The 21,192-nt window shown below is 49.0% G+C and overlaps 1 protein-coding gene across 4 annotated transcripts in view; it reads left to right on the plus strand.

Moving 5' to 3' along the window:
* The window catches only part of TTC28 (tetratricopeptide repeat domain 28), a 702,579-nt gene that overhangs the window by 658,155 nt on the left and 23,232 nt on the right, over positions 1 to 21,192 (plus strand). For all 4 annotated transcript variants that reach the window (XM_072600072.1, XM_072600073.1, XM_072600074.1 and 1 more), the window contains 2 exons: positions 7,260 to 7,404; positions 20,000 to 20,179. In XM_072600072.1, coding sequence (XP_072456173.1) covers positions 7,260 to 7,404; positions 20,000 to 20,179 — 325 coding nt within the window. The remainder of the gene's footprint in view (positions 1 to 7,259; positions 7,405 to 19,999; positions 20,180 to 21,192) is intronic.

A 21,192-nucleotide genomic window follows, 5' to 3' on the forward strand; every position in this document is an offset into this window, starting at 1 on the left:
CCCCCCTCCCACCGTTGGGGTCTGTTTTGAAAAGGGGAAAATACAGGGTGCGCCTGTTGTGGACTGATAGACATCATGTGAGGGATGAGATGCTAGGTGAGAGGCTGTGGGGGGCTGCCCAGTCAGGGAGGCGTGGTCACTTAGTGCAGTCAAGTTCACGTGGAGAAATTGTCCAGCTGTGGCAGAAGCGGCTCTCTGGTGCCACCTTCTGGGCATCGGTGGGGAAACAAGTCTACTCAGCAGGAGGGAGCCAAGGGACAGAAATGGTTGGGGGGCCACGCTGGCAGTTACCCCATAAAGGCAGCCTTAGTTTGGGAGGCCAGACATAGCCGCTGCCCTTCTAGGGGCCTCCAATCCCCCAGGCAGCTTCTCAACAGCAGTATCAAGGATAATGACAATAGTGATGGCAGTAGCTGACATCTGCATGGTACTTGAGGGAAGTAGAGAAACAGCAGCGTTATTGAGCTGAAGCGCCCAGGGGCACGCAGTAAGTGGGGGGCAGGTGTCCGACCTCAGTCATCTGCTCTTTGGATCAGCCCCTCCAGGGTCCCCTCGCTCATGGCCCCATCACAGCGAAGTAAGGAGGAAACCCTCCAGATCGCCACCACCTTGCTTGTCCTTATGCCCTTGCGTGGAGAGTGGGCAGCCTGAGGCTGGGCATCAGGGCTCCAGCCAGGGGAGCTCTGTAAGAAGCCTCCCCCCGTTCCTAGGCACGGTGCTCCCGTCTGTCCAAAGGCCAGACAGAGACAGACCTGGCCTGTGCAGCTTTGTCTTCTCCTCCTCTGTCCTTGCCTTTCACCCTGGGGATCGGCCAAGGAGCCCCAGGCATCATCTTCACGTTCCATTTTCAAGCATGTCAGGATGAAATAAGTGAAAGAGGAGGGATTATGCCCCCATTTTACAGTCAGGAGAGCTGAGGCATAGAAAATTACTCAGCCTACAACACAAAAGACACCATTACAATCTAAGAGATTGTTGTTGCGTTTGTCCTTCGTTGCCAAAGAAGACCATGCCCTCAGACACATGACATGACTTGCACTTGACTTTGTTTTGAGTGAGGGAGGGCTGTGCAGGTCACCAGTCTCACTTCTCCTCCACAGCCATCTGGATCCAGTGACTAGATACTCATTAGAATGACTGGACATGACCCAGGATGCACTGGGAGACCTTGGCCCCTTTGGGCCAAAGTCTATTCAGGTACTCACTTAGGATGAGGTAACCTTCATTCATTGACTAGAACAGCCCTCCCTCTCTCAAAAAAATCCAAGACATAAAATAAACAAAGCCACACATTTAAATTCTTTCTCTCCTGACTGCTTTTATTATAATTTGGATAGGCTCTGAGCCTGTAACAAAAACGGCTGTCTATGCCCAAAAGACTTCAGTAGGAAACAGATCCAGTCTCCCAAATCCTGATTCTCACCCAAGACTCCTGTGGCTGTGCCTGCATTGGCCCCTCCACCATCGCCATCTTCCCAGGGCTGGAACCCCAAGATGCAGTGCCCTGAGCCCGTCCCTGAAAGGAGGAGGGTTTGCAGTCATTCCAGGCATTGGCCACAGATTTTTAAAATCACAGAATGTGTTCATTCTCAAACAGCTCTAACTTTCCAGTGGTAAATAAGGGTTTAAGAACACGCGTTTTTCTACATTCCATACCGACCGAAGCAAATGAGATGTTTTCCTTATCATTCCATTTTCTAGAAAAGGTAATGATTTTATGGGTCATGTGGCCTAATCTTCCCCATTTTACAGATGGGCAACTAAAGTCCAGAGATGGAAAGGGAAGTGCCAAGCTAGAGACAGCACCAGAACCAAAACCTTGTGGGTCCCAGCCCAGTGGTTTGTCCCTGAAGCCTCTCGGGATCACAAGGCTCTCTCACCTACCTCCCCAAGTGAACCGCAGGTTCCTGTTCTGGCTTGGACTTCTTCATCTCTGCATTGTTTCTGACATTTTCCTTTTAGTCCATGTTAAGAACTCTTCCTCTCTTCATTTAAGCAAGGCAAGAGGCTCTGGCCAATGCTGAGACATCAGGAGTAGACTGTTGCTTTAATAGACATGAAAGAAATCACATATTCTGTTCAAAGTTATTGATGCAAAGAATGAGCGTTCTTAGAACGTCAGCTCTGGGGTCACTGACAAGAACTGAATTGTAGAGACATTCTAGCTTCTCTCATGCACTTGACAGACCAAGAACACGTGGTAAGAGGGCCCTTAAAACAGAGACAATAAGTGCTAGGAAGGATCTACGAAGGGCCTCAAAACAGAACGAACTCAGAACACAAAATTTTAGTGCTTAGGGATCTCTTAGAACGGGGTTTTCACCTTTGTGTGTCCTGGGCCTCTGACAGTCAGTTGGGTGATGCCCATGGATCTCTGCTCAGAATAATGTTTTAAAATACAGGGAGTAACAAAGGAAACCTACTATATTGAAATATAATTATAAAAATATCTTTAAATTTTGGTTCATGGACCTAATTTAGAGCATAAAACAGAATGTGAGCTGGGAGACAAGTTAGAGCTGAGAGCCACACTTACATGCCCCTTCATGGTTCAGAAAGCATTTTCCTCTTGGGTCTACCTACTACTCCACCTAGCTGCCTAAACTTCATTTAAAGATACATTTAACAAATACTTGGTATCAAAACCATCTCATGTGATTTGGCTTTGGGCCTAAACTGAAGGCGCTGGATTTCTCTTCTCTTAGCTGATCCTGCAGGCCCATGGTCCTGCCCAGACTTTCCCTTGGTACCATCAGTACCCCCTGAATGAGCTTTGGAAGCTTGGGGGAAAACAGATCAGCTTTTAAAGGAATAGATGATCTCCCATGCCCACACATCACATCAATTTTTCTAGAAAACTGCCATGAGGATCGATTAAACACACCTGGCCAAAGCCCCTCTTGTGAGGGCGAAGAGGAAGACCTTTGATGGAAGCAGTTGAGGGGGAGCTTGAGCTGCTGCTTCTGGTCTCGTGATGCTGCATTATGTACCTGCAGCTGCCCTCCACAGTGAGGACCTGCCTCCTCAGGACCTACTTTGGAAGGCCAGCAAAATCGCAGGATTTCATCTGTCCCAAGCCCCTTTATGACCCTTCCCATGAAAACTTTGGAATGAACGAGGGAAGCCAGAGTCCTCAGAAAGGCCCCTAGTAGGAAGGACTACTGCTTTATGATGGGCCCCCTCTACCTCCAACACCATGTACAGTCTGCTAAGGGGAACAGCCTGGACACAGCTTGTAAGGATCAGTCGTAACACTCAGACTGGCTTGCTGTGATGGGAACCCCCATGTTTGGTCTGGTTCTTCCTGGTCTGGAGAAAACAGCCATGTTGTGGGTTTGCCACCAGAGATGGAGGCCTCGGGGGGTAGTGAGTTCAAGCAGAGACCACTTGTTGGAAATGTTGAGGATGGGGCTCAGGACTGCGCAGGGGAGTGTCCTCATTGACTCTTAAAGACTGACGAGCTCACAGTCCGGATGTCACAGGGTTGTCTGCACTCCCCAGCACCACCTTCCATATAGAGAGGTGGTCTCAGGTGAACAGACCCCCATCCATGCAACACCAGTTACCCTCCCATTGGTCCCCACCCTTCTCAGTTTTTTAAGGGAACTGCCAAAGACAATGGAAGATCTTCCCTTGGGCTACACTGGAGTTAATGAGGTGCATGCACATCTACCCTGAATCCCAAACGGGGAAGGGACCTCAGAAGTCACAAGCAAATGAAGGTCCCTGCCTGCACATCCCCACTGGTAGGCTTCTACTCACAGAACTCACTACTCCATGAGGTGGTTTCAGACTGGATCTGTACAGAATCTGTGATGGGGAATGGGGAGAATAAAGACCAGCTGTGTCCCTGCCCCTGCCCCTTAGAACTGGTAATAATTGCTGAGGAGTCTTGTCTTTACCCTGTCTCCCTGTAGTGTCTTCTCCTCGTCCCTCCTTTTGACCACCCAGATCAAGGAGAAAAAAGTGTAATCACCTTGCATTTGGCTGCAGCACAAGAACTGGGGATATGAAATTAAGATGTTAACAATATGATGGACTTGCCTTTCTCCCAGAAATTCCAGAAGGCCTGAGGAGAAACACATCTAAGGGCTCTGAATGTCCCAAACCCAGGCCTGCTGTGGGACAAGTTAAAATGGAAGCTATGGACACTGTTTGGACCAGCTGCTATGTGGCACTCATATGACTGACCAGGTCAGGCTCCTGGTATCTAAGCATTCTCTGTTGACACCTGCCACAGGGCACCAACCCTTACAAGCTAACATGTCCAAAGAGGCATATGGGGAGTGCCCCATGTCTGTACACTGAACATTTCTCCAGCAGGAACTTTCTAGCACAATGAGATTGGACAGCCCCCTGGGCTTTGTTTGTGCAGAGTCTTTCATAGAGTGACCGTGCCATCCCTTGGCAAGTCCTGTCGCTCGGGGACAGCGTGTTCCTGTTGAGAGTGCATTTGATTGAATGAGGTTGACTCAAGATACCCTGTGAAAATGGCTTCAAGCTGCAGTCTCGTTGCTCCACATTCTCTGTGACATCCTTGCCTTGGTCTGAAATGCTCATGAAGCAAGAGAACTGGGGCATCTTCTCCTGCCTCCGCAGCATTACCCTGGAAGGGCACCAGTTACCCGTGTTTAATGCAGAGAGCCATATCTGCCAGGCGCACCAGAGTGGCCCCTCCCAGGGGACAGTCTGGCCCTGCTCCTAAGTGCTCTTTGCCAGATACTTGGCAGAATGAACTCAGCAGGTCTGTGAACACCACTTGAGGGCTGTGTCCGCCTCACCCCCTATGTGACTGGGGTCCCTAGGAGTTACATGTGTCCAGAGCAAGTGATTGTGACTTGACCATCATCAGTTATAGTGGCTGGGCCTGCAGACTCCCTATCCCTGGCAAGGAGCGAACCTCCGAGCTGGATGGCTGGCTCTTAGGGATTGAGCTGATCATATGTGAACACACACACACACACAGATGGAGAGAAACGCCCCAGAAAGTACAAATGCATTTAGCATGCATGTGGGCTTTGAGGGGTCTCTGTGTCATGAGACAGCCTAGGAGGGAAACCAGTCAACCACTAACATGTCTTGACCAACACTGAAGTGTTATGAATCAGGCAGTCAGCGCACTGATTCAGCTCCTTCTCCACGCTGGGAATGCCATCCAAAGCCATGCTCAAGGTTCTGTGGAGCCAGGACAATCACAGGTACACCTGGCCTTGCACAGCAGAGGATGGGCGGTGATTTTGGATTTGGGCACGTGTATCAAGGCAAAATGCAGAGGTGCTGGGTGGCAAGGAGACCAATAAGCCTGGCCAAATAGAATATTGGCAATTTGCATCCTGTACTAATGATCAGCGAGTGAATGAATGAATGAATGAATGAATGAATGAATGAATGAATGAATGAATGAATGAGGAACACTGGTGACACATTTCTTGTGGGTCTGTGGGCCTCTGGATACGCTGAGCCCTGACAAGATAACCAAGGAACCAGGAATGCCCAGGAGCTCCTGGCAGTGTGGGGATCAGAGTCAAGCCCTGAGGGACACTGAGGTTGTGCTTTCTCCTCTCTGCCACTTCTCCTCCACCCTGGAGGACCAGGCCTCGGGTTCCTGTGCTGGATCTTCACTGAGTTTGTGCCACAGACATGCCCCGTGCCTCCCTTCTCCTTCTCCCTCTAGACCATCTCACTTAGCGATCAGTTGAGTTATCTCTATGCAGATTGTCCCCAGAAGCCACCTCTCCCTGAGGTCCAGGCTTCCCTCTCTCACATTCAACATTCCAGAACAGAATTCATTGTCTTTTCCCCCAAACCTATACCTCTCCCCAACCTCTCCATTGCTGTCGAAGGCAACACTGTCCTCCCAGGCTCCCACACCTACAACAGTGATAGTGTCCTCAGGTCCCATGGCTTCCAACACCTCTCTCCTGTGACACTGCCCCCACCCTGGTGCAGACCCTCAACCCCCCACACCTGGACTATTAGTGCTGGAGGGTGGGGGTGGGGCTGCTACCTCAGTCTCTCCCCACCCCAGTCCATTCTCCATTCAGCCACCAAAGTGATTTTCCTCAAGCTTAGATCTGATCATGTCTTGCCCCAACTCTGTAAACTTCAGTGGCCCCTATGGCCTCCAAGATCAGACACCAAGTCCTCTGCTTGGCATTTACAGCCCCTCCTACCTTTCTAGTCTCCTTCCTCTTGGCTCCCCTGGTCCAATGGCAATGGTCTCCTGGCTGTTGTTGATACAACTTAGACCATCTCGACTGTGCCTTCTCACTAATGATTGTCCCTCCACCCGCCTCTGCATCTGACCTTCTTTGGAATCCCCTCAGCACTTGGCTCTGATTCTGAGTTCTGACAAGCCTTTCCTCTGAGATCCCCTCCCATATACCCCATATGTATCTTGTATGAATCCAGTTGTGTTTGCACTGTCTTCCCATTAAAGTGGAACTCTTCTGGGGCAGGGACTATGTTTTTGCCTTCTTTGCAACCTAGTACTTAGCACAATGCCTGGCCTGTTATAACCCCATAATAAATCAGTATTCATTTACTGACTGCTGACCATGCATTCCAGGCACCAGGGATAGCCCTCAACAAAGCGCTAAGTTGGCAGATGGAGCACCATACTTGGGGACTGGGCTGAATGCATAGATGTGAGAAGGGGAACATTGCTTGGCTGTCTCTCTAAAGCTCCCAGGGTTTCTCCTAAGGCCTGGTCTGAAGTGGAGGGGAGGGGGCTGTGTTTCCTGTGTCCTGGCTAGCTCTTCAGGTGAATGCTCTCTCCCACTGCATGGAGCCCACATGCTTCTCCTCATTGCCCTCACGTTGGTCTTCCAATGCCATTGCCCATTAATTGGCCTTCCTCCCCTTCCCAGCACCCAACAGCAAAGCTGGTTCTGGATGGCCCTCACATATATGCCTGTGCACAATTCTGCCACACAAGGATGTAATTAAATCCTTTGAACAGCACTTTGGGATGGTTGATTATGTAGAAAAACTCCACTGAAATGTAGGCTGTTGTCTGCAGCTGGTTTACCCTGTGGTTTCTGTCCGTGTTCACTGTACTGTGAAAATTACCTTCCAGGAGAGTGAATGGGGAAATCAGCCCCCCACAGCCCCCGAGTTCCCTCAGGAAGGCTGCCCAGGCCACCAGACCAGCCTCCGCCAGTGGTGGGAAGGAGTGTGGCCAGGTCAGCAGCTTTCTGCCACCCTCCCGGGGATGCACGTCCAGGCCCCCAGTAACCCTTCATTCCCTCTCTCTGCAGGAGTTGCCACAGCATGACTAGTCTGTTCAGTAACACCGTGTCACCTGTTAAGGATGGAACATCCTCTCTTCCCAGAAGGCCCAGCTCTCTTACCAAGCCCCCTCTCCGGGCTCTGTACGACCTGCTCATAGCGCCCATGGAAGGGGTAAGTCCACTGAGGTGGGGAGGGAGGCAGAGGCCTCATGCCCACTCATGTAGACAAGAAATAGTGATTCCATGAGAAAACCAAATTTTTCCACAGTGTATCAATCTCTGTCTTTCTGTCTCTGTTTCCGTCTGTCTGTCTCTGTCTTTCTCTCCCTCCCTCCTCCCTCTCTGTCCTTTTCCCTCCATCCCCTTTTCCTGTCTTGCTCCCCACCCTCACCCTTCCACACTGACCTTCCCACTAATATCAGTGTTTGAAAGCCCAAACACAGGATGGAGAAGATATTGACTGGGTATGTGACCATTCAAATACTAGTTATTCAGCGGTTGCTGGAAAAACCTAAAGAAAAGAAGTATAACATTTCTATGGGGCATCTTTGTGAGCCAATGGCCAGAAATGGTCGTTCCCTTATAGCACTGGCCTCAAACTCTGCTGCGAAAAGAGTCGCAGGAGAAACCAGAGCCTGCCTGTGTGTGTTTGTGTGTATGACCCTCCAGAATCTCCCCTGACCCATCTCTCTTCTGCCTGGGCTGGTGCTCTCTGGTGGCGATAAGTCTCAGGGAAGGGAGTCTGTATTTCCATTCCCCTCTCTCTCTCTGACACTTTTTGCATACCCTGACTCCCACCTTTGGTGAATGCCTTCCTGGAGGGGCCCTTTCACCTGGAATTCCCCCTAAGAGACCTAAGGTCCCTTCTCCTAAGTTGTACATGCTTCCCTGGCCTTGACAAAGGCTTTTCAGTACCGCCACCACTGCCTTCTAGGTGGGTAGCACCCAAGGGCCCATAGGTCTTTGTAAATCAAGAGTTTGCAACTCTCAGAAGCCTTTTTGTAGCTGGGGTTCAGAAGGGAGCTGCTCTAGCAGCAGATGAATGCTAGGCTCTCCAGAGGGCAATGGATTCCTGTCTGCCTGAATGCTGTGTTTGATGCGCTGACATGGGCAGACCGTGTGCCATCTCCCCACTGGCAGATCTCAGATTTGTCCTGCAGATGCTGCGAGTGGTCCCCCAGGAGGCGCATCCCTCATCGGGGGGAGAACAGCCTCCCATTTTTCCAAGATCTCATCAGGACTTCCATTCTTTTGTTCTCCCTACACTTAGCAGTTAGCTCATGGTCTCTGCTTTTTCCAAATTACAAAACACAGTGTTGGAGCTGGAATGAACTTTAAGGATCCAGATGAGGTAGTTTGGAATGCTTCTTACTTCCTGTGTGCTCTCTTCTCCTGTCTCAGCAGCAGGCTCTTCTTCTGTAGCATGAAGGGGAATGGGTCCATGGCCTCAAAGGCCCCCTTCAGGACTGATTCTGTGGAAATGAGGCCTCGAGAGCTGAGGGGGTTTGCCCAAGTCACCAGTAAGTTCATAGCAAAACCCAGAAGCCCAGTCCACTGACCCATCTTCTACCTCACAAGTCTTTCTAACTCCCAGAAATGGATCCCCCAACTTTAGAGGACAGAAGGGATTCCTCGGTGATCAGCAGGAGTCTCTGAAGTGACTGCCCCCTTTCTCATTGGTATTCTCTTCCATTTCCCCTTATAATAAGGTGACCATGACGGCAGAAAGCCCTCCAAGTAAAGGCCTCTCTGACGCCATCATAACTTATCCTGATTTATGTTCCATACTGCCTTGAGAGAAATAGAAATCAGAATTGTCAAGAGGATTTCTCAAGTTTCCTTTATTGCCATCCAACATCGAGAACGGGTTCAGTGAATCACTGCTCACGCCGTCCTCCTCCTCCTGCCCACCTCAGCATGGCAGCTCTGAGTGCCCCACAGGGCCCTGATCCTGGACTCCTGCTTTCTAACCTGGCCTCCCAAGGCCAGTTACCTGGCACTCCACATGGATTTCCCTAAACAGCTTCCTTTGTTGTTGCTAAGTGGACGTGGTATGAGGGTGAAGCAAAAGCCCAATTTCTGCTCCTTTTCCCTGGCAGAGGAGGAGGGACCTGTTGGGTCCATGAGGTGGCTGTTGATCTGCCACTCATTAGAATGAAATGGTTATGAGAGCTTGGCATGATTAGTGTGGATGGGCTCTCCGGTGATCCAAATAGTGGTGTGTTGAAAGCTGCCAAGCAGGAAAGGGCCCTTTGGCACCAGAAAGGAGAGGTGCTGAGGAGGAGATCATACAATTAACATTTTAAAGCTGGAAGGGACCCCCACACTTTACAGATGAGGAAACCGAGGCTCTAAGAGGCAGAGAGGCTTGTTGTCAGCCCAGCAACCCCACGCTTTGGGGGGAGTCCGGAAAACCCACAAAAAGCCCCTGAGCCAAAGGCATCTGAGTGAACACAACAGAGCCGTCTCAGCTCCAGCTCGGGGCTGTGGTCTCAGACCTGGGGAAAGGTCGGTCAATGTGGGGACGAGTGTGGACCCAGAGCAGGCAGCTCTGCCAAAGCCCAGCTGCTGCTGGGGAACATGTCTGGCCCTGAAAAGACATGGGTCTAAGCTGCTATTTAAGATGGGAATGGGAGCTTTATGAGATCAGGGCTATGTGTGGGGAGCCCTTTCCTCTCTCCAGACCTTCCCTGGTGACTTAAAGAATAACATGTGCTAAGGATAAGTGGAAGCTCCTATCTCAAAATCTAGCTGTTACTGCAAGGGGGTGAAGAGGGTGCAGAATCATGGAACCGTGGAGATTTAAACAAGTTAGAACAGTGTTCAAAGTGCCGTCATTTGAGTTTGGCTAATGAAAGGAGAGGATGCCGTGTCTGCCTTGGTCAGAAGCTGTGACCAGAAAGTCTTGGGTAATTCAGCATAATCCAAGGACCGTGCTATCAGACAAATGAGGTGCTACCACACTCTTGGACATCCTAATTCACATCTTACTTGTGCCACAAGGCACTTGATGGTACTGTGTGTTTTTAGCGCTTGTTTGGGGTATGTCCGTGCTTCTTGGTACCTTTTCATTCATTCAAGGAGCCTTTCTCAAACACCACTTTGCATGTACCCTGGAGGACATAAAAAGATGAAGCAGGCATGGTCCCTTGCCTACAAAGAGTTGATAGACAGTCTGGTCAGCTCTGCTTCAGATCAGATGCCCGACCAACATGAGAGACACCATCCGTGTAACCGCAGGACATGGGAAAGCATCATTCAGTCACAGTCATTCAGATTAGGGAGTTCCAAATTTGGCCAGCTGCTAAGCATGCCAGCAGACTGAGGGCCCTGTTTTTGTGGAGGTGAGCCTTGGCTCCTTAAAGCCTCTCCTCTTTAGCTCCCTCTCAGTTAGAGGTCCTATCACTTCTTGCCTGAGAATCAGTCAGGTTTAGATGCTGTCCACTGGAAGGAAGAGGTGCTTTGAGCCCCATGGAGAGGTGAAGAACTCAGAGGAATGCCCCTGGCATTCTGTCATCCCTGCTTCAGCCTCTGTGAGCTGGGGCAGCCACTTGGCATTTTCTTCCAATCCTGTGAAAACTTGCCAGTACGGAGCACAAAGCTACCATTGACCACTTGTCAGTGACCCCAAGGACAACCCTTAGCCCTGTGGGGCCTCCCTGCCCTGGCCCCCAGCTGTAAAACAGCGAGGACGAATGAGGTGCCTCCTGGGACCCCGGAGTCTTTGGGGTCCCCAGGACCTGAGACTCCTTGAGACAGTGGGTGGTGAATGTGTGGCCACCAGAGGGCAGCACAGCCCCACTTCACTGCCTGCTTTGCTCCCTTGGAAGGATGTGAACAATCGTTGCTCCTGGCCTGGTCTTAGCTGCTGAGGGAGGATGGGAGGAGCCCCAGACAGGCTGACCGAAGGACCATTTCCACGCTGGACTCTTTTGCTGTGGCTTCAGCCCTGAACCTGCCAATGTCCTTTGCTGCCAGGCCGACAGCAGTGCTCAGGGGAGCTGTGACTGATCCCATCAGAGGCTGCCCATGCTCCAAGGAGCCCTGCTTCCCCCAAGGGGTGACGAACAGAGCATCTGTGCCCTGGCATCTGTGCCCCAGGGCTCAAGCTTCAATTACAGGAGATTCCTCATCATTACAGGGACATCCTAGGGGTCAAATCCTCCTGAGTCCCTGGATGACCAAGGCAGAGCTGGAGGAGCCATGAAGGGGCGTGTCTTACTCATCCTAGGGCAGAGGGAACTGAGACCCAGGGAGGGCAGTGACTTCTCCCAGGTCATACCAGTAGCTGGGGTCAGAGACAGGATTTGAACCCCTGGCTCCTGGGCCAGACTCTTTCCACTGCACATTGGGATTTGTTCTCACCAGAAATAGCATGAAGAGAGACATTATCTAGTGCTATTAACATTACCACCATGTCAGAGAGTATCAGAGTACCAGCCAAGGGGGAACCTCTACACCATGCCTAGCAAGCCTTCCTCTAACCTTTGCCTGAGTACCTCTAGTAATGGAGAGGGAGGCTAGGTGGCCCAGTGGTTAGAGCCCCATAGACCAAGATGCGTCTTGCCCCGTAGAACAAGAGTTCAAATCTGCCTCAGACAGTTACTAACTGGATGACCCTGGGCAAGGCGCTCCACCCTGTTTGCCTTGGTTTCCTCATCTGTCAAGTGAGCTAGAGAAGGACATGGCAAACCACTCTAGTATTTCTGCCAAGAAAACCCCAAATGGGGACATGGAGAGTCGGACACAACTGAAAAACCACTGAACAACAGAAAAGTGATGGGGAAATCCCTTCCTCCTAAACACCTCCAATGGTAGAGAACTCGCTTCCTTGAGTCAACCATCCCACGTCTGACCACCTTCAGTGCTTAGAAGTGGGTTTTCCCTACATCAAATCTTCCTCCTGGTGGTTCCTGGCTCTGCCCACTGTGGCTCGGTAGAACACCAGGCAGAACAACCACCCTGCTCTTTGTGGAGTTTCACTAGAATTCCAGTTTCAGAATAAGTGAGGCATGGAACTCTTCACCAGACACCTGCCCTCCCCCCGTAAAGCACATACACTCCATTTCCAGCCTGGGATTTGTCCTGGCCAGGAGTTTTTCTAATTAGGAAACCAAAGAGAGGGAGATGTGGTCACTTAGCTTCTAAGGTCAGGATCCATTTCTCTTAGGAAGGTCCAGATCCTTCCAATATCACGTTTCCCATTTATCCAGCCTTCATTGCCTTGGCCTTGGTTTCATTTCACTTCTGGCCTAGTTAACCCTTGGTATTTACAGCTTCAAAAACAGAGATTATAGACCAGGCCATCAGGGTTCTCCCACAGAAGGCAAAAGTGTTATCAGGAACACCAGCTGCTCCGTCTTAGCCTAAGGTTGTGAGCCTTGAAACTCTAGAGCTTCTTAAGCCCTTGTTAACTTCCTTGAATCCTGATGCCAACATGTCAGTGCAGGAGGTGGAGGGGCTTCCAGTCTGTGTATCCAGAGACCCTCAGTGCTTCTTCTCTCGTCTTATTGCCACCAGAGCCTCAGCTTAGACAGGGATCTCATCCCTGTCAGAGGAGGCACCGTTAGGCTCTAAGGGGGGCCTCAGGCTGGGCCTCAGACACACAGATTGCCCCACTGTATTTGGAAACACTTGTCATTCTGATCTGTCCTTAGTGAGGGAAGGTATGGCAATAAGCCAGGCGCTTCCTAAATGGAATTTAAAAAAGAGTTAAGGATGAAAATAGTAATTTTGTGTGTATCTGAAAGAAATTAAAGCATTTGGAGAGAGACCGGCCATTTTTCTCCATACAGATATTAAACTCTGAATCCCAGAGTGCCTTGGACGATGTGGCACATGGCTTAGGGGGCTGCAAGGGTAAAGGCTGGGTCACCAATGGGTATCTACTCTGTTTTAAATGGAGACATCTCTAGTAATATTCAGATGAGGGCAGACACCATCCAAGAACTGCAGGCATTTCCAGAACTGATTAGGAAGAGAAAAAAGGAAAGTAATTCCATGTAGGCTGTCTATTTAGCACCAAAAGAAATGGTGAACCCTAGGAGGATGTTCACTAGCTTTCCCAAGGGCAGCGAGCAAGTGAGTGGCCCTCTCACCCAGTGGGTGCTTTCCACTCACCTGCCTGGGGTAAATGGTTAACAAGAGGCCCATTCCAACCTTGCCCTTAGGCTGACTCAGTGTAGACCAAAATGCAGAGGTTTCTTCTTTTCCCTCACCTTCCTCCTCCTTATTGAGATGTGAAGCATTTTCACTTATCAGACTCATCAGAGAGAACACAGCTGTAGCCGCACCTCATAGGGCAGCCCAGCTACCAATCATTGCAGCATTTCCATAGGACAACAAGGAAGAGCCTTGGTTAGGTGTAGACCAAACAACTTGAAGGACTGTGTTGTCACCCTCATTTTGGCATTATAGTGATACATCCCTGTTTGGGTCAGTTCTAATTGATGGGTTGTTTTTGTCTCTTAGGTAAGTGGCTTTTGTTAAGAAATGTAGGTTCTGTGAAATCTTACTTTCTGAGAAACCTTGCTATTTTAAAATAATTTTTTCCCAATTATATATGAAAATAATTTTATCATTATTTTTTTAAAAAAATATTTGAATTCTAACTTTCTTCCTCCCTCCCTCACCTTCCCCTTCCTGAGATGATAAGCAATTTGATATAGGTTCTACATGTACAATCATGCAAAACCTATTTCGATATTAACCAAGTTGTGGAAGAAAACACAGACCAAAGAGAAACCTTACTATTAAGACTCTCCAACTTGGGATTGTAGAACATTGAGAAGGGACCTTGGAAACTATCTAATCTGACTCATTTGCGTTCTAAGAGAGGAAAGTGAGGCCCAGAGAGTTTCAGTAATGTGCCCAGGACCACACGGCTGCCTAGCAGCCGTGACGAAGTGGGATCGTTCTCTTTCCATCATCCCATACCACCTTCAACCACCCCATTGAAAGTCATGCCAGGAAGGGCAATCCTTTGCCTGTTAAAATAGGTTACCCGAGACCAAATCCGAACAACCAGAGGGCCCGAACAACCACATGGTTTGGTATTTTGCTCTTGTCTTTTGTATCATCCAAGAAAAATTAAATTGTGTTCTGTATAGCCACAATGTTAGAACACATAGAAATGGCGACCACTAATTCACACGTAAGGATCTTTGTGGGCCACAGACTGATTGACTTTTAAAATGTAAGTTATCCCTCTTTTATTGGATTTTTATTTCTTTTGTTAAATATTTTCCAATTGCATTCTAATCTCTTTGAGCCACACTTGATTGCGTCTCAGGCCACACATTTGACACCTCTGCAGTATAGCATTTGCAGTAATAACATTGTATTATATTAGAAAGGTTTGCAATTTGATGGTTAATATATATGGTTTTTATGACGTTTCCCAGCTTATCAGAATATTTGGTTCTTTATCTCTTCCCCATCCCCATTCCCCACCAACCATTTAGACAAATGGGAATTTCTTGGAAAAAGTTTTGAATTCTACTGGGAGAGTCAGGAGTTATTAAGAGAAATTTAACACAGAGTATTGTAGGTGAAAACTGGAACAACAGAAAATACCAGAGCAGGGATCATAGACTAAAGAATGCTGCAGCTAGAAGGGGCTGGAAATCATAAAATGAGGGACGAGAGAGACCCTCGTCATAGGATGTAGAGTGCCAGAGATTGAAGGACCGTTGGAGATCATCTAATTCAACCTCCTTTTTACACTTGAGTAAACTGAGACCCAGAGAGGAAAAGTGATTATAACATCTCTGGAACTTTTACTGTCATTCCCGTGGGTGGTGATGTTGCTAATACTGTCATCAGACTTTGCTCAGAACAGTCTCGAGGGTCAGGAGTGGGTGCATAGTCATAAAAATGCAAGGGGTGGGGTATTCTTCCTCTAAGATGTTTGTACATAAACTAGGAAGAAAAAAGTTCCCAAACCCTCATGGTACAAAAAAGAATAAACCACAGAGGCTGGTGCTTACTCAGCTGTGGAGAGAGCACTGGGAAAGGAGCCAGGACGCCTGGGCACAAAGACTAGCAGCATGACCTTGGGCAAGTCACACAGCCTACTGAGACCTCTGTTTTCTTGTGAGTAAAATGAGGGAGCTAAAGCAGCCTTTCTGTGGCCTCCCTTCTTGCTCAGATGGTCTGTGGACACTCTGTCTTAGGACTCCTGGACACAGTTGGAAGCCCTGCCCTCTTGGTGCCAATTTGTGGGTCCTTTAGAGGTCACATCACGTGGGTCATTGAAGAAATCTCTGCTCTAGATATGTCCTTGGTGCTCTGCAGAGGAGCCAGAGGAGCAGGGAGTGGCCTCCTTGGGGCTGAATCTCCTTGAAATGACTCTTGGAACAGCATCTTGCAGGTGAAGTGTCATTGGGATAGAGACCTCACTTTCTTTTCCATTTTCCAATTCATATTGGATTAGAGCTGATCTCCCCTCTCTCCTGGAGGCAGTGCTCAGCAGACAATTGATAAGGGCTCACTCTAGTCCAACCTTGTCAATCATTTTTCTCCCTGCCTTTGAGCGTGAGCTGTCAGTCGTGTGGTTGACCCCTATTTCCTCATATTTGTATGCATCGAAGAGCTGCCTTTATCATAATCACTATTTTCATAGAATCTTCATAGTGCAGGTTTTTGGAGGACTTAGCCTGTGCTAGACTCCTGAAAAGGGTTTTAAGCTAGCCCCTCCCGATGTGATGCACACATGATCAGTTCTGAAAAGCTTAGGAAAAAGGGAGAAGATTGTTTCTTCTCCTAGGCCCTGAGCCTTGGCGTCCTCTGGACTGCTCCTTCTTAGCCCTCCTCATGGAGTGTTCCCCAAATCCTGTCACTTCTGCCTTTGCCATACTTCTCAGTTTTGTCCATCTCCATTTCTACTCCTATGAGCCACTTCTAGATGTGGATTATTGCAGTCGCCTCCTACTTTCTCTTCTTACCTTTGGTTTAGCCTCCCCATTAACTTTCCATCCTGCTTACCTCTGCCAAGGCTACAATGGCTCCCCATCACCTGCAGCATGAAGGCGTCCTTCCTCTGCCTGTCTTTCATTACCCTCCATAATCTGGCCGTGTCTGAGCAAACCGACTTCCCACCTCTTCCTGGCATAAGCCTCCTGATCCATTACTGTCAGCCCTGCTTCCCCCCCCCCACATACTCACACACGCATTCACACACACACTCACACATACACACACTCACAATCACACACACACGCACTCACACACACACTCACACACATACTTACATGCACACACATTTACACACACACATGCACACACACACACACGTACACACATACACACATACGCATACTCACACACTCGCACACACACATACACACACACTCACAATCACACACACACTCACAATCACACACACGCACTCACACACACACTCACACACATACTTACATGCACACACATTCACACACATATGCACACACTCACACACACATACACACACATACTCACACATGTACGCATACTCACACACTCGCGCACACACATACACTCACACACACTCTCTCTCTCTCTCTCTCTCTCTCACACACACACACACACACACACACACACAAAATGGTTCCACCTCTCTTCTCTGTATCCTGCATCTTCTTTCTAGCATGAAACCTTGGCCAGAGGTCCCAGAACTGAACATATTTGGTTTTCTTGTATTTGTTCTCTGGTTCAGCCCTTGATCCAGTCTTGGTCCAAAGATGTAATGCCCTCCTGTTCATTGACAGCTTCTTCACACAGGGACATCTCCTTTTCCTCTCTGGATTGTAAACTTCTTGTGAGCAAAGAGCCTTCTTATTGCCTCTTCTATTCTCCCTTCCCCCAGCACATCGTAAGTGCTCAATAAATGCAATTGGTTGATAATTTTCAAAAGACATGGATATGTCATGAAGGAAGATGAGCAGTCATGTGTTAGGGGAGCTAGGAATATCCAGTCCAGTTGGAGTGTGTTAGGTTTGACTCAAGATGGCTTCGTGTGACCCAGGAGCTACTCATTAGACAAGATTCACAAACTGCACTCAAATACTATCGAGTCTTCAAACTCTGGGTCTGATGATAAGATTTTGGGTGAAAAGTCTTAGCTCAGTGCTACAGAGATGACCCTTTGCCTGGGAGTATTTTTTCTTAAATAGATCTCAACCTTAGGATATTGTGGATGGGAGAGCTTTAGCTCACAAACCTTTATGCATTCCCTAAAGGTGACCTTATTTGTAACTTTATCTATGAATAGGATAAGCCCATATGAAGCTAACAGGTTCCAGGATGACCTTGACTTTGGTGGGGGGGAAGAGGGGGTTGGCGCAGAACTAGTGGGAAAGCAGGGAACTCTTGTGGAGACCGGGAGATGGGAGCTAGCGTCTGGTTCAGAAGGCTGCTTGTGCTTTGTCATTGTTGTTGTCCATGAAAGGTAGCCCAGAATTCCCATTCAGAGTCTGGCAGCTCCTTGCAGGCTTTGAGGGGGCCCAGGCTGTCAACAAGAGGGCCTGCACCAAATAGCATTTTCTCCCTGTTACAGCTACTTGACCCTGTCATGGAAGCCTGAGGCCAATCCTCCCATTCACCTTCCTTCTTGTACGTGATTCTTGGGCTGTGCTTGGGTCTTTCCAAAACATTTCCCCATCCATCATCTCATTGGATCCCTGTGAGGAAGGCAGAGTGAGTGATCCTAAAACCATATCTATTAGAGGTGCTGAGGGCCAGAGAGGGTAAGTCACAGAGACAGCAAATAGGGGGATGGAGATATGGACCCAAATCCTCTTCTCCCTATTGCTGCCTTTTCACAGATCTTGGAATTGCAGAGAAATGAATGACTTATCCAGGGTTGAATGGTAGCTGAACCTAAAACCCAAGTTTCCTGACCCTCAGCGCAGGGATCTTTTCTGGACAATGCTGTCTCTGCAGCATCCTAAACCCCGCAGATGGCGCTGGGGAGCCATGGCACACAGGAGTTACCACCAAAGTCTTTGCCTCCTGTTTTTCTTTGAACAGATTCATTTGTTCTAAACTCATCCTCAAAAATAGCTCTTGAAGGCATACAAGATGCAAATTAGCCTAATAATTTTATTTATGTCTTCCTTGCATGCAGAAAGAGTAGGAGAAAAAAATCAAACTGTAGGGGGTTCCATAGAGCCTGCACATTCTTCCAGGCACATGTCACTCTGGCTTAGCTAAAATCACGTCGCCTTCAGCCAAATTCCCGGAGCAGGAAGTCAAATGGAATAGAGAGACACATTTCCTCCCTCTGGAAAGCAGCAGCTCCCTGGTGGGACCTTAGGCTCTGAAGATAGAGGAGAGATTGAGCACCCTGCAGCCACGGGGCCAGCAGACACTTGTAACCAATCTGTCAGGATGGAGCAGCCGCCTTCACGGAAGGAGAAACGGGCCAACGCCCAAGGCAGCCACATGTCAGAGTGATGGGTGGGCAGGCAGGCACCCACCTGAGAAGGTCCAGGGTCTAGAGAGCCACTGGGAGACAGGGAATTGCATTGGGTCACCAACTCTGCCTCCTCTCAGATGAGAGCATCTGTTTTCTTTGATCTGCCACTGGCTGAATTATTTCAGAAGGCGAGCTGGTGTTTTGGTCTCCTTGTGGCCAAGAGGCCTGAGTGACAGCTGGCTCGGTCATCCATCCCCTGTGGGGGCTGCTTTCCAACATGCCCTGTGCCTCTTGGAATTGTGGCCACATCCGTGTTCCCACTCTCCTTTTGTCCTGAGACTTCCTTTGGATTGAATGCCTATTTTACAAATCTTGCTTTTCTGCTATCAATATTCTCATGGCCTGGCTGAACAGGTCTTTTTGAAAGAAATCTCTCCTTCTTTGGCAACCTAAAGATAATGGGTGTCCCCGATAGGGTGAGAAAGGTGCAAACTTTCTCTTCACTTTTATCTTAGAGCTACCTTTCTCTGAGGAGTTGAGAGTGCTTTACATAACATTAATAAATTAAGTCCCATAACACCCTTGCAGGATGGGCTAAACAGCTGCTTAAAAAAATATCACAAAAGCAGAGGAGAAACACATTCCTTCAAGGATTAGACAGGACCTGGGAAGGTCATTAAAGGTTAGAGGGTCAGTCTGTGCCCTTCACTTCTCTCTCTATACCAGCCTCCTTCCCCACAAGGCAGCCTTCTCTTCTTCCAAAGAATTCGTCATCGCTTTTTCTCATAATTCTTCCTTCCTCTTCTCTCCATGTCCCCCTTGACTTGGGGAGCACTAAAGTAGGCTTCACATCCCAGCACAGATTGGGCTTAGCATAAGGAAAGGATTACCTCATGGTCCCCCAAGTCTAAATTCTGCGTGGAGCATAGGGAGATACAAATTGTGTGTCTACCATGACCTTCAGCTCTTTTTCAATAAAGCCTGTACATTCTCTATCTCACAAAAGTACAATTTTTTTGTCTACCCCAAGACTGCTCTGCCCTGAACCCTGTACCTCATACTCTGATAGGATCTTTGTGGTGATGCTTTGGCCCCAGCTCGATATCAGGTCCTGGTTGAATACTGCTGTGTTTTCAATCTCTCATTCCCTGAGCTGAAGCCCCCCAAGCCCAAACCCTGTCCCTGATCACTTTTCGCATGTGTCTGTCCTATCCATGGATCACTGTCCTGGGCTGGCATTTCAGTTCTGATTATTCTCTAATAGATTTGTTTTAGTCCAGACACACGTGGCCATTTGAAAGCTTCCAGGCAGAGCCGTAAGGTGTGTCTGCCTAAGCGCCTAATTCAGTCTTGCCTGTCTTCTCCTCCCTAGGGCCTAATGCACTCCAGTGGACCTGTGGGGCGTCATCGACAGCTGGTCCTGGTGTTGGAAGGAGAGCTCTACCTCATTCCATTTGCCCTTCTGAAAGGGAGTGCCTCCAACGAGTATCTGTATGAGCGCTTCACCCTCATCGCGGTGCCCTCCATCCGGGCCCTGAGCCCCACCTCCAAGGTAGGCCTCAGCACCCTTTGCCAGGCACCTGGCCCACTTTCCTGTGCTCCTAGGAACCAGAGACAGCTGAGTTACTAACAAATAAGATGCCACCACCTCCCATGCAGGGCAAAAGCTCTCATCTTCCTGGTATGCCTGGAGGCAGGGGGATGGACCAAAGAGCTTCTCATGGCTTCTTCAGTTCAGGCTTCCCTAGTCCCTCTTTTTTCTGACCTTTGAGGCATTAATGGTCATCTCTAGGAAGCATTAGGATCCAACTGGAACCATCCCATAGGACGCAGAGGTTTCAGGCTGGACCGAAAACCCCAGGGACGCAGCTGCTTCATTTTTATCCACAGAAATCCAACTGGTCTTTAGATGCCACACAGTGTGCTCAGAACCTTCCTGGGAGCCTGTCCATGTCTGTGGGATGCCTCTTGTCCATGATGACATCACACTTATTTTGTGGCAACAAATGTGATTACAGAAAGCAGACCAGGGCCTAAAATGGAAGGAGAAATCAATTAGCTTCCACGGAGCAGACCCTTAGGTCTCAGTGTCCCAGATTGGGGTGGCAGGGGTGGAGGGGTGGAGTAGAGTGAGCCTTAGGAGAGCAGGGAGGCAAAAACAGCCAGCCTCACCAGGGACCTGGGCTCTTGCCCTTAGTCACGCCCAGCACTGGCTGCCTGTCTGTTCTAATAACACATTTGACTCCACCTGAACTGAATCCCCTTCATCATTGCCCAAGACCCATCCTCCTTTATAGCTGAACCCAGGCCTGCCTACCACCACCTTTTCCCCTTGGTCCTACCTGTCCCTAAAAAAAACTGCTTGTTCAGTGACCCACAGAAATCCTGAGTCCTGCCTGACAAGCTGTTGTGGAACTACCAATGTGTTCCCACATGATTCAGCCACCTCCTGTCCCCCAGGCAGGGGCCTGTTGGGTGGTAGATGCAGGCTGCCGAGGCCTGTGCTGGACAGCTCACTGTGGACTCATTTTAAGAGCAAAATCTTTAGATATATGTAAATATGAC

This window comes from Notamacropus eugenii, chromosome 4, assembly GCF_028372415.1.
Source record: "Notamacropus eugenii isolate mMacEug1 chromosome 4, mMacEug1.pri_v2, whole genome shotgun sequence".
NCBI classification, from domain to species: Eukaryota; Metazoa; Chordata; class Mammalia; order Diprotodontia; family Macropodidae; genus Notamacropus; species Notamacropus eugenii.